Raw genomic sequence first — 13,767 nt, 5'->3', positions numbered from 1 at the left:
TGTGACCCCCTCCTGTGGGATCACTGGGTGTTTAGCAGCCTTTATCACCCCTGCAGCACCCCAGGGTGTTGCACTTCCCGTGTCTAAAGGGACTGCTCATCAGGAACTGCAGTGACAGGACGAGGAGTACTGGGTTCACACTGAAAGAGGGGACAGCTGTGTTGGATATTGGGAAGAAATCCTTCCCTGGGAGGGTGAGGAAGCCCTGGCACAGGGTGCCAGAGCAGCTGTGGCTGCCCCTGGATCCCTGGCAGTGCCCAAGGCCAGGTTGGACACAGGGGTTTGGAGCAACCTGGGACAGTGGAAGGTGTCCTTGCCATGGCAGGGGTGACACTGGATAGACTTCAAGGTCCCATCCAACACAAACCATTCCATGATATCTATGAGTTTATAGAAGGAAAACATATTCCAAAAGTTTTGGACTGACTGGCCCAGGTTCCACTTATTCCAAAGCACTGGAAAATGTCAGCGCTACAGAAAGTGCATTAAAAACATCCCCTACGCATTTCTCCCAAAGAAAGAAAAAGGATGTGCAGGAAAAACCTTGTGTGGATGGACTCAGGGCTTTCTGGATGTTTATTGTGGTTTCTTGAACAGGGAATTAGAGAGGGAACCGCCTGCCTTCCACAGAAGCAGCTCCCATAAAAGCCACTGTGATGAATCTCAGAACCATGCACACAAACAAGGCTTCTCAAACAGCCCCAGCTCTCACAGAGTGTTTATCACACACCACCTGAACTGGCACTGAGAGCCCCCACCCTTGGTGGGGCTATTGAAAATCCTGGAGCCTTGAACACGCTCCTGGGGCCGACCTTTGCAGTCAGCTTTGCTTCAGAAGCCGAAACCAGGCCAGGCCAACCCTCCCCTTCTGCAGGGCATTATCCACCACCCAATTAAAATACTATCTCTACCCCTGATTGACTGATAATATTCTAACCATACTCCAACACGCTTCTGAATCGTTCAGGTGCATAAGCAAATCTTCTTCTTCAGATGTTCACATTCCTGTCCTCGCTCCCAACGTTTTTGGCCACCTACCCTCTTGTGTTTTGACATCTGCAAGGCTGCACTCCTCCTGCTCGGCTTCAGCGCTCTGCTTAATGTTCTCCACTTCCAGCCAAAAACTGTCCATTGACAAGTTGTCCAAAGCCTCTAGCCTGGAATTCGTGCTCTCTGACACCGGGGATGCCACAGGACTCTTTGGAGGAAGCTGGTTCATTTTCCAAGGGCAGTGTCTGGTGCTGAGAGAGGAAGAGATAAGGAAGGAGAGATTAAGCTCCACGCATTGCACATGGCATTGGTGTCCAGCCTCCACTGATTAATGACTGCAGCAAAGCCAAACAGAGGTGAGTGCTGAACTTCCTTTGCTTAGTGTTTTTAGCAGTACAGGCAAGGCTGGGACTAAATCCCCTGGAGAATGGGGAAAACTGCTGTCCAAACATGTGAGAGGACACGGGATCAACAGAGTCTTTTCAGAGCTGTCCCTCCAGTGACCTCCAGCACACCACCTACCGCCCCACACTCGTTCCAAGACTTCCCTGCAAGTTTGCACAGGCACCCTCTGCATTCACAGCCACCCAGGATGTTCCAAGCTCAGTGCATGTGTGCTCCAGGACCTGGCACAGAGAGGAGCCTGGCAGCTCCCACCACAGCAGCCCCGACCCAGCAGGTTTGTGCTCCCGACAAAGCAAAAACCGGCGCAGCTCCGTCCCCTGCACTTCAGCTCATGAAAAAAATAACTCACGGGGCTGAGGCCCCCTGTTCCTGCCCAGACCAGATTTTTCAGCTGTGAAACAACAAGAGGTGTCCTGGGAAACCCAAGCAGATGGAATTTTCTTACCACCCCGCTGATTCATTCACGTACAGCTGAGGTCCCAGACTGGCCTCGTTCAGCTTTCAGCCCCTGTGCTGTGAGCTTCTCATCACTTCATAAAACAGGGCCTCTCCTAAAACGAGCTATAATTGTCTTCAAAGAGTTCCAAGCCATTTAAGCCCTGCTACACATATTTTTCAAAGACTTACAAAGAAGTGGGATAAGTGGAACGTACTTGTGAGAACACCTCAATGGTTCCACTGATGAATACAAAAATTAAAGAGGTGGAACACTTCTCCAGCTGTGGGTGGTTCGAGAAACACCCATGAACAGCCATGACCACCAACCACAGGCCAAAATTCCTTTCTAGTTTCATTAAAAAAAAAATATTTAAAAAAAATCAAGTCTAAGCCTTACACCTTGAAAACCATGACAACAAAACACTCATTAAATGTGGTTTAGCCTCCTAGCTCTAGGAGCCAAAAGTTATAGATATCTGGCAAAATATCTGGAAAGTTTTAGCCAGAAAGTCATTATTAGCAGTTCTGGCACCAACTTGCTTCAGTTATGAGAAGCATTTCAAGTCATGATGAGCTCAATCTGAAGATCTAACAACTGAGAGACAAATGTTGTAGGCCATTCTGCTCATGTGTTTACACACGTGCATGCACATCACGCTCACGCCTCGCTCTAACACACACAGGCAGCCCCTCGCTTCTGGAGGTCAGAACCACAGCAATTACCATCACTCCAGGAACATCTGGAGACAGCCACAGTGTTTAGAACAAGAATTAAAGGGGTTTGTTTGTTTGTTTTACAGGAAGACAAAAGTGAAAGACTGACTTGAGCTCCTCTGCCACCCAGCAGGCGAAACAGAGGCGATCTGCTTTCCTACTCCTGGATGTCCAAATAACACTCGAGACACCAATTTATAGCCTGGTGGAGCACTTAAATAGTCAGGCTAAGATAGAGATAGATAGATAGATAGATAGATAGATAGATAGATAGATAGATAGATAGATAGATTTTTTTTTTTTTTTACCTGCACAGTTCATGTTCTGTCAGTTTCATTGCAGCTACTAGCTCAATTTAATTTTTTTCCAACTTTTTACTTCTACCTTTACCCATTAAGGGTTAAAAAGTTAAATTGTATCCCTAGCCTTAACTCTTCATCTTCAGCACTCCTCTCCACTTTCTCACATTTGCTGACAACCATTAGACTAGATTTAAACAAAGATACCTTGCTAGCATCAAAAACCACTGTCCAACACCTTGTTAGGATTTTATTACGAACCAGTCAACAGAACTCATCACTTGCAACATGAAATTGAGTGGAAGGAGAAATTCAGATTATTTTGAGGGAGTTGGTTTTGTCTGTATCAAGAACAGTGGAAGACAAAATTGCACTGAAGAAATCTCCCAGTGCACAACACTCAGGAGCCCTCTTAGAAGCTCTCCTAATGCTCCACTGCAGGCTTTCAGCAGGCACAAAACAACTATTCCTGCCTTAAATTACTGCCCTATATTCCTGTGGGATCTAGGTTATACAGGTTAAAGCAGCTCTGAAATGCACATTTCCTTTGTGTTCAGCTTGGCTTGGAGCTGCCTCATAACACCCCAGAAACATCCAACAGCAGAATTTGTGTTTGCAGCTCCAGCAGAACCTCAGAGCTGAGCAGCAGCTTGCACCCAGCAGGTGTGCTCTGTGACAAACCTGTGTCACACAGGGCACCAAAAGCCCACCAGTCACACGACAAACCCACTCTAGGAAAGCCACAGCTGCACCACTTGTGCGTGTCAAACAAAACCCATCCTAACTTTTCCCCCTCAGCTGGCCCAGTTACTGATGCACTAAACTTGGTCTCACCAAGGATGCTGACCCCACACAGCAGCTCTGCAGAGGGGCAGCAGCATCCAAAGCCCAGCTCCACTAGTGTTATTCTAGAGCTGTTGCTCCTGTCTCACAGGACAACATAAAAAAAAAAATCAGGCTTTCACACTTAGAAAAGGTTTTATTTTCTGGCCTAAGCTGAATTCCCCCGCCTTGAACTAAGCAGACAGCGCTTTGCAGATCCAGCTGCCCAGGTGGAAGGCTAATTTTAGATTCAGTGCACCTAAAAGATTGTTCTTCCTCATTGCATGCCCGAGTCAACTGGAGGGCAACCTGTGACGTGCAAGCGCAGCAACAGCTGAGATTGAAAGCAGAGATTGTTGGCTTAAAATGTTAATGGCTCAGTGCAGCTGGGCAAAGAGTAGGTGGAATAATCAAGTTCACTCCACTGCACTGTCAATGTTAAAAGAAAAAGCAGCAGATTACGGAGCTTTAAAAATTAACCCAGCGAAAAGGAGACTGGCAAGATTGAAAGATCTTCTTACGGACAGCCATACAAGAAGGGCTCTGTGGAAAGACTGAGCATCTCAATCCAGCCTTCTCCTCTTGTTTAAGAGCACAGCCAGTTTTAACTAGGCTCGAGATTCACCTGGCACCTTCAGCCTAAGCCTGACTTCACAGCATTAATAATGCAGCTGTGAGAAACGAGGCTGGCACAGACCTTGCAGAGTCCATTTTCTTACTCTTCCTTCTCTCTTCCCCTCCATGAGGATCCCTGGAAGCCCTGCACGTGCTGGGGGCTCGCTGATCCTGGGCTGCAAGTCACAGAGCGGTTTTTGATCTGTTCCTAGATACTGTCAACATGCTGCACATATGTTACACTCACCCTCCTGAATACCAAAATGCAATAAACACTGTTGCTATGTTCACCCCAGGCTTGAATCACTCCCCTGAGAGAGCTTCTCAATGGACCTGGAGCTGCTTGGGCTTCTTTTCTGCTTGCTCAACATCCCTCCCTCATTGAAATACCTCTCTAGCAGATGAATAAATAACAAAGTTCCTTCTCAAGCATTTCAAACAGACCAGGAGGCAACAAGTGCAAGCCAAGAAAATGGAATTCCTTTAGGACTGCTTCCAGAAAACTAAGATGAGAAAAAGGCAACAGGAACAGAAGAATTCAGGCAGACAAGGCGGTCCTGCCACACAGGCAGCACCCAGCCTTTAAAGACATTTCCAAAGATCTGGAGCAAGCACAAAGGCACACATGGAACAAAGAAACAGACAGAAAGTCTGAATGAGCCTCAAGAGCAGCTTTGGAGTAGCACACCAAGTCACAGCATCATTCACAACAACCCAGACCACGAGCACAGAACAGAAGCATCTTGCAAGAAAAAAAAAAAGAGAGATGAATCTATCAACTGCTTGCAGAATTTTGACAGCTAAAGACCTTAAGTCAGAGAACAAAACTACATTAATGTTACACCATGCACATCTTACCTGCTTACAATCTACCTCAAGGTCAAAAACAACTCATGAGTATAAAAGCAAATAATTGAAAGAAACAAGCAAAAAGTCAGTGCAGGCTCCTCACATTGCTTCCAGGTTCTTACCCTAAGCAAGCAGTTTAAAGCTAAATGATGAAATGTGTCGTTCATTCTGAAGAGAAAAAAAAGTCACCTAAAGACCAACACATCACATGAGCACATCATAACATACTGGGTTTTGTTGTTTAAAATCATGTAGTGGGATAAAGGCATCCAGGAATAACAGACAGGAGTATCTGAAAAGCTGAGAAAATCCTGAAGCAGTAACTCACATATACACTTTTTAAAAGCATAGATATAGATGTAGCTATTTTTCTTATTGGAGGTTTAACCTCAGTCTATCAAAAATTATCAATGCAAATATAAAAAACAGGTTTCTGTGGGGGAGAAGTCAATCTACTCATCATCAAAACCTTACATGAAATGCACAGGATCACTATTTAATTCAGACACACAGAACTACACAAAACACGAGTCCTACCACAGAGAACAAAGTGATGCAAGAGATGCCTCACCAACCAAAATTCCACAGCTATTCTACCAAAGGTCTAAACCCTACTGCAAATCTTTAGTGTCTGGCTTAGTCACCCTCAAAATACCCCAAATTTTGTACGTGAACACCAGTTCCAATTCCTCCCTTCTCCCCACACCAATATGCAGAAAAGGGCTACTAAGGCTTGCTCTTAGGAGGAAATGGAAAGCACATGGCTGGTTCAGATTGCTCAGACCAGACCATAAAAGCAGAGAGAGGCTAATTATCAAATTACTGCGGTGGCAAGGAACAGTACCTTACCCAACAGACTCTTACCATGCATTCCTTTCCCCGGCTTCACTCAACCAAAGCAGCTAAAGAGCCAGAATTAAAGCAATTTTAGCATCGTTCTGCCACTGCTGATGTACATCTGCATATCTGTGACCAGAGATTTGCTCACATATTTAATAGTTTCACTGAGAATATCCCCTGTGAGAAGTCCCAGTGCCTTTAGCCCAGGCTATTTTATCCAGCACCGCTGCTGGCCCCCACTTCTGTCCCTATTGAGGCATTTCATCAAGGACTCTGCACACGAGGGATGGCACAGTTGAAGGTCTGTCTCTACAGCTGAGATGCCACCGCCACAAGTTGCTAATAAGATTACAGCTTGTTTTCAGCAACACAGCAATCAGCTCATCAAGATCTCCCATTATGCAAGCAGCTCGGGGAGCAGCGTCATTTCAGGCTGTTTTGAAGAAGCCTGTTCTGCAAGTGATAAAGAGGACGTGCCGGATCGTGCCGTGTGTGTGGGGTAATTCCCACCAGCTGCAGCTTTCTCCCGGTGCAGCAGTGAGAAAGCGCAACCCCACCTCCCGTCCTGGCCTTCTCAGTGACACCAGAAAAAGCAAACGGCAATCCTTTGCCCGGGGCTGTGTGGAGTGAACGATGGGAATCCTGAGGCTTGTGTGTATCCCACTGCTTCAGCCTAGCACCTGCAGTATTTTCTGTGCTGGACAAACTCCAGAGGGTGGAGAGGCCCTGGCAGAGGGTGCCCAGAGAAGCTGTGGATGTCCCATCCCTGAAAGTGTTCGAGGCCAGGTTGGACAGGGCTTGGAGCAACCTGACCTGATCATGGGCATCCCTTCCCATGAGTCAGTTTGGAACTTTGTGATCTTTAAGGTCCCTTCCAGCCCAAACCATTCTATGACTCTGTTACCTCCACCACAGCTTTGGATCTCAGCTAAAGCACAGGTTGTAACTTTCCTAACAATTAGTGTCTCTATCAAAGTATTTAAGGGCAAAGAAACTCCATCTCTACTTCCTTGTTTCCTCATCTGGAATAGATTTGTCTCTACTCCACCTAGTAAGGGGCTCAATAAACAAGCTAAGGAATAGGGAAAGTTGCCTTTAATTACAGATCTGCCTAGAGGCATCTCTGACTGAAACTCAGAGGAGAACAAAAACAGGATTGATAAGCCCATGCAGATACAGCCAAATTAAAAATATTCAAAGTCATGTTTAGCTTAGACTATTAGCTGAGTGTCTGTCCCATCGCACTGGGGTTTGTTTTGGCCTCAGAAGACACAAACCATCCTCCCTGTGCATGGTTTTGTGTTTGACTGTAAGGTCACTGTGGACTAGCCTGTTGCTCACTTTCCCTGCTTTAGCAGGGTAAGCCAAACAGGAAAGAGCTTTCATCCAAAGGGAAATCCTGCTGGGAGAAAGGGGTACTTGGCCAAAACAAATCTTGTAGTACTGGGATGTTTGATGTGATTATGAATTGATAAAGCTGAGTTACAGGATGATTAGATGGCAATCATTAATTAAAAGGTGGCATTCCTAACCCTATTTCCATCTCCACCGAATCCATGCCCATTTTAACTCATCAGCAGCTCCGTCCATCCAGTTCCCACAAGGACCAGCTCTGCCATTCCAATTCCACCTATCAGTATGGCACCAGGATCCCAAACCCCTCAGCCCAGCTGCCACGGGGCTACGAACCCCACAGCCCCACAGGTCCCACACGGTGTCCTCACCCACTGCCCTCTCCTCCGGGCAGAGCTGCCCCGGGCTGTGCTCAGCGGTGCCACGAGGAAAGCAGCAGGCAGGGAATCACTGCCCTTTGGTGACTGTGCCGTCACAGCCCCAAGCACACACTGCCAGGGATTCTGCCGAGGCAAGTGAGTCAATACCTCCCAGTCACTAAACACATCCCCAAAACACGCCACCATTAGAGCAGCTGAGGCTCCTTTGCTTTTTTGCCATCTCTGCTGGGAGCTCAGGCGAGATGCTCAGCCTGTGCACACCTCAGACACTCAGCTGAGGCAGCGAGGGCTGAGGGACCACTTGGCTTCCAGAGGAAAGGCTGCCAGCGTGTTTGAATCCACCAAAAAAAGGCCGTGAACTTATTTCATTCATCAACGCAAAGGCCTTTTACTGCAGCGGGTTCACACATACTAAACACTTGTCCTACAGCTTCTTAAACGCTGAACTTGGAGTAAATCAGGATGATAGAACTCATCCTTATTTCTTCTCGGAGCCCATTCTACCAGCTGTACCTGCATTAGAGCGCAGAATGAGTAACTGCAAGCTGTTGCTCAGCTGCACGAGAAGAGCCCAGAGATGTTGGAGAGGTCACGAGAGTGACGTGCTGACCAGCGCAAGGGAAGGAGGGGTGGAGAGGTGTGCTGGAATCCAGCTATGCTTCACTCATGAGAGCTTCAGGGATGCAGGAAGACAGGGAGGAGTTGTTAACTCCTTGGGTGGATTTCTCAGGGCAGAGTTATTACACATAACACGAGGTGCTTGGCTGTCACCCTGCCATGGAAAGCCCTTGGCTGGGATTTAAAACCAATTCTGTAACTGGAGTGTCACCAGCCCTGTCTGTGACCCACACAACACCGAGAGGAAGAGGAGGAGCGAGGCAGATCTGGCTCAGCAGTGGCTTTTGCTCAGTGTTGTTTTGGAGCCATGACAGCACCACCAGCCCCATGCAAGGCAGTAGGAGCCTCACTGGGAACTCAACGAGCCTGTCAGAGCTGCTTATCAAAAATAAACACTGATTGCAGTCAGCTAATTAGAAGAGCAGGCTGGCACATCCTTGCCCTTTTGTACAGGTGGGTTTTAGGTCAATCCTAGGAAAGAGGCTTAGTTACACAGACACCTCACACCTGTGGTGAGTCCTGAGTGAGCCAGTGGGAAGTGTCCCTTGGCTGGAGTTCAATGTTTTGGGCAAAGCTGGTGAGCAAGTTTGAGGTTCCTGCTGTAGCACCTCTCCAGAGCTGACCACAGAGGTGTTCTGGCACCAGCACAGCCACTGGAACTCAACTAACTCGTTTGGCAAAAGCCTTAAGTTGTTAACAAATATTTTGATTTTTATCAAAGAAAGTCTGCAATACTGAAGGTTTTAATCTCGTTCTCTTACACATGGGTAATTTTGAAGTAATTTACTGTATCATTCCTGTGTCAGTCTCCCTACATTTTTTTTTTTTTTTTCCACAACTCTAATTTTGCCTGGGGTCTTCTAAAGATTTCCTGTCTTGCTTTGAATGCACAGCCTCATCAAATTGACTGGAAAAAAATGAGAACTCAGACAGACACATGGAAATGTGAGCTGTGACGAGAAGTCAAATCACAGCCAGCACATTCACCCAAATTCAACAGATTCTGACCTACTTCAGCAAGGAAACATTATAAAACTCAACATAAACCTCTCGAAACTGATGCAAATACACCTTAGATGAATTCTTAACTCCTATAACATCCAGTAAGCACACAAGCAGAATGGTGTTTGCCAAGCAAATCTGTTCAAACTCCAGCTCTATCCTCCACTACTTGCACGATAAATCAGCAGTTCTTACGTTCACATGGATCCACAAACCCCCGGGGAGCCCTGAGAGCCCGAGGCAGGTCACCACTGTGTCACAAGGGAGCATCCCAGCCCTCTCAGCCCCTCGGGTCCCACTTCCCCAGCTCGCTGCTCTCAGCCCAGAGTGACCACAGAGAAAAGAACGGGGATTTTCGTAGGCTTAGTACGAGACAAAAAAATAAAGAAAGGGAATTCCCACAGGTCCCGTTCCAGGATCGAGGCACTCAAAGCAGCGTTTTGAGAGCACACGAGAGCCGGCTCAGCGCTGGAAATTCACCCACCGTGCCCCGGGAGCGGAGCAGCGGGGATCCCCCCGTACCTCCGGAACGCTCCGTACCTGCTGAGCAGCTGGGCACAGCTGGCTGCCCGGACAGGTGCCAGCCCCGCCCGGGGCCTGCCCATCCCTGCCCTGGCCGTCCTGGAGCCGCCCGTGCCGCGTTTGTCCATGTCGGGCCGGGAGGAGAGGGACGCTCTGTCCATCCGCGCTGTCCCCACGCTGCCGGCAGCGGAGAGCCGCTCCTCCTCACCCACGGGGTGCCCGCTGCAGGAGCATCCTCTCGTCCCTCCCCGTGTCCCCCCCCGGGCCGGCAGCAGCGACAGTAAATCCAGCGGAGCCCCAGGCTGAGCCGCCCACGCCGGGGACGCGGGGCACGGGCAGCAGCCAGCGCTCCGAGAGCGGAGAACAGCAGGCAGCGCTCGCCGAGGCTGGGCTGCGGCTCGGGCTGGCTAAACATTAACGTAAGCGCCAGCCCACGTGAAAAAGGAACTCCCAAAGGCAGCCGAGGAAGGAGGAGTCAGGCTCCGCTCCTTAACGCCCTGCTTCAAGAGAACGTCGAGAAAAGAACAAAATATCTGCCCGGGGACGTGGGGAGGGCAGGGCAAAAACCCCGAGCGCCTACTAAAAAAGCAATTCAGCATTTCTTGCCATAGTCGAGCAGTGAGCAAACCCCAGCTGGCTGTAAGACATGGATGTTGAAAGAGCAGTGTAAACTTGTAACACCCTGAGAGAATATTTTGCAAGATCCAGATTATTCTTTAAAAATCTCATCAACAAGCAATGCACAAGTGAGCAAAGGGTTAAAGCGATCGGATTCTCTGGAGCCGTTCCTGACAGGTTTTATTCTTTCCTTGTTATTCTCTCTATGGTGTTCCAGTAACTCTGCTTTCTTCTAACATTTTTTATTCATAATCCCGAAGTTAAAGGGATGAGTAACTTATTAAAGTTTTTTAGTGAAGGCATGCAAAGTTCATCCAGCACAAATAATAATCTCACTCTGTGCTTCCCATATTCCCAGCTCAGCCTGCTTTGCCTCCAACAGCTTAAAAGACAGCAGCAGCAATTTTAGAGACAATCCCTCATGATAAAAGAGCCCATCTCGGTTTTGTTCCTGCTAACACAGCTATTTTTCCAAGCACTGCGTGAGCCCACCGTGCTGCTGGAGGAACGCTGCCCCAGTGCGCAGCTCAGCCCCGGGGCTGGCGCTGGGAAGGTGCTTGGTCTGGGACACTTACAGCTCCACACTAACTATGCAAAAGAATTCATGGGAAGCCCTTCTTTTCCTCCTTACCCACAGTTCCTGTAAAGCTTATTCCTCCACCCATAATTCAAAACTCACAGGTTTATCCACACAGCTCCTCCTACATCAGCCCCAAACCAAGATCAACCACAGAAAGTGCCAGCTTGTGAATTGGGTTATAACCAAACCCCACAGAGCACAGGTTTTACAGCAGCACAGAATTACACACAGACAGAATATCACAGAATGGCTTGGGAGGGACCTTAAGGACCACCCAGTGCCACCCTGCCATGGCAGGGACAACTTCAACTGTCCCAGGGTGCTCCAAGCCCCATCCAGCCTGGCCTTGGATGCCTCCAGGGATCCGGGGGCAGCCACAGCTCCTCTGGGCATCTGTGCCAGGCCTCAACAGCCTCACAGAGAAGGATTTCTTCCTACTATCCATCATAAAAAATCATCCACTAATGAAGACTGTAGGAACACGCAGAAAGGAAATTAAAGGTTTTTCATCCTTTGGTGCAGCTTCACAGTCTCCAGCTGCTGCAGAAACGTCACTGTCCTGTGTGACCACACACACTGCTCAGGATGTGAGACATGGGAGGGGAGAGCAAGGAGGGGTGACAACAAAAACATCTGCGAGAGAAGATGTGGCTGCCCTTTGCTTTCTGTTTTCACAAATTTGAAAGGCATTTTTTTCTCCCCAGGGAGCACTCAGCCTTTCCAAACCACTCCCCACCGAGCACACCTTGCCCTGAAACAAGGGGTTGGGTTTCAGGCCATTCCTTCCCCTGAAATCACCTCTAACCTGCCAGAACTGCAAGTAGATGGGCACCACAGCCCATAACTCTATTTCTTTTGTCCCTCAATGGTGTTCCTTGTCATTAAATTTCTTTTAATAACTTCAGCAGCCAGCTGATCATCCTTTTTAATGGGTCAATTTACAGACAGAGGCTGCCAGACACTCATACCAGGCAGTTTCATCCTCAGGTTTCTCATGCAGTGGTAATAACTCAGCCAGGCTTGTTGCACAACTGAGGCAAATTTAAAGCATCCAGATGAAGACAGAATTCTCTAAGAGTACATTCAGCTTTGATTACTCACACAAAGAGTACACAAGCACTGCTGAAAGTTCCTGATCTCTGTGGATAATAACAGCTGCGCTGCAGCCTTTCACGTCTTCACTCCTGTCTGGCCTTCAGTTATTCATGGTATTTGAGAGGAGTAATCAGTAAGTTTATCTCCTAGATCGTGCTTGTGAGGAAAAAGGTGGAGGAATAGAGGGCAGCTGAGTCTGCTTTTTCAGAGTGAATCAGGATAAATATTCCAACTCTGGTTTTGAGCTCTCCAGCGTGTTTCATGCTCCAGGACAATCTTCCTGGCATCATTAGAGATGAGACAAGCTCACTGGGATGAGATGATCTGGATCACAGGAGCTGAATCTTACTCAAATATGGAGACAAAGACACATATGATGCTCTCAGCAGCCAATTAGTTCAAATGAATCACGGGAACAGACCCAGCGCTGTAAGCGTCACCACTTTAGTGCACAAGTTATTTCTGAAGGTATCCACACATCCTGCCAAACTGACAAGACTTGGCCTGACTTTTTCAGGATCAAAAGGAAAAACATCCAGCATGCTTTTGGACAGTCAGGAATCTCAGCAGACCTAAAGACTGCAGGAACTCTCTGTAGTTTGGGAGAGCTGCCTGAGCCTGGTGCCTGACAGAGCTGGACATCAGAGCCTTCAGGTCAGCTGGAATAAAACATCCACGGGCTGCATCGCAAGATCCTATGGCAGCATTACATTCTGCAAGCATCCCAAAATTAAATTGTTACCCTGAAAAATGAATGCAACTGACAGACTGCAATGTGGAGTGGGAAAAACCTGGATTGCTTTCTGTAACCCAAACCCATAAAACTCTTCTCAGGTTTATTTTGAGGGTACACAGCATTAAGAAATCCTGAAAGTAATTTATCCCCCCTCAATCCCACCACATAAGAAAATCTTCAAGTGGTGCTACCTATCCATCACACAGACCCACTGAGATTAGGACACTATTCCAGTTTCTGGAGTCACTAAATCTGTGAGATTATCCAAGGCCCAGTTGTTCCCAGCCTGGCAGGGAGCAGCAGAGTGAGCTGCAGTCAGGTCTGGGTGAGGCAGCAGCTCCAGGCAGCTGGGCCTGCCACACATCTGGCTCTGCCCTGAGCTGGGAGAAAACCAGCACCTCATAGGAAAAAAGCTGCCAAGAAACAGCCCCAGCAACACTCAGGCCCTGCTAAGTGTTTCCACTCGTGACTTTACTCCCTGAGAGATGAGCTAATCTGTTCATCCTGTTGGGAGGATGCCCAGGGAGCTGGAGTATCAATAATCAATACCAATAAATATCAGTATCCAGCTGCCCACCCCATCTGAAAATGTCCTGCCTTGGGAGGATGAAGGAGGTGGGGTAGGGGGGGAAAAAAGTCATACTCTCTTTAGACACAAATGTATATTCAGATAAGTCAACTGCTTAAACTTTACTGCTAATTACTACTGTAAATGTAATTTAAATCACCCAAAACATTTCCACTGCTCAAGGAAGGGCTGTAACAATAGGAGGAAGCACTAAGACAGTAGCTATTCTTAACACTCAAAAACACTTATTCTGATGAATAACCAAGACTTACTTATTAATGTAAATTGAATATGCCTCTGCCTCCTGGGCACTGAAGACGGTG

General features: G+C 47.8%; 1 protein-coding gene across 2 annotated transcripts in view; it reads right to left on the bottom strand.

Annotated features, from left to right (window-relative positions):
* ARHGAP40 (Rho GTPase activating protein 40) overlaps positions 1-13,767 on the bottom strand; it is a 36,245-nt gene that overhangs the window by 14,619 nt on the left and 7,859 nt on the right. Inside the window, exons 1-2 of one of the 2 annotated variants that reach the window (XM_040080326.1) lie at positions 9,866-10,201; positions 1,039-1,241 (exon numbers count right to left, since the gene is read on the bottom strand). In XM_040080326.1, coding sequence (XP_039936260.1) covers positions 1,039-1,241; positions 9,866-10,008 — 346 coding nt within the window. In that variant the 5' untranslated portion in view covers positions 10,009-10,201. Of the gene's footprint in view, positions 1-1,038; positions 1,242-9,865; positions 10,202-13,767 lie in introns of those variants that run through there. The other variant, XM_040080328.1, reaches the window with a different exon arrangement.

The sequence above is a fragment of the Hirundo rustica genome, chromosome 16, assembly GCF_015227805.2.
Source record: "Hirundo rustica isolate bHirRus1 chromosome 16, bHirRus1.pri.v3, whole genome shotgun sequence".
In the NCBI taxonomy this organism is placed as follows: Eukaryota; Metazoa; Chordata; class Aves; order Passeriformes; family Hirundinidae; genus Hirundo; species Hirundo rustica.
The sequence above is the reverse complement of the archived record's forward strand: the minus strand, read 5'-3'. Positions and strand labels throughout refer to the sequence as shown.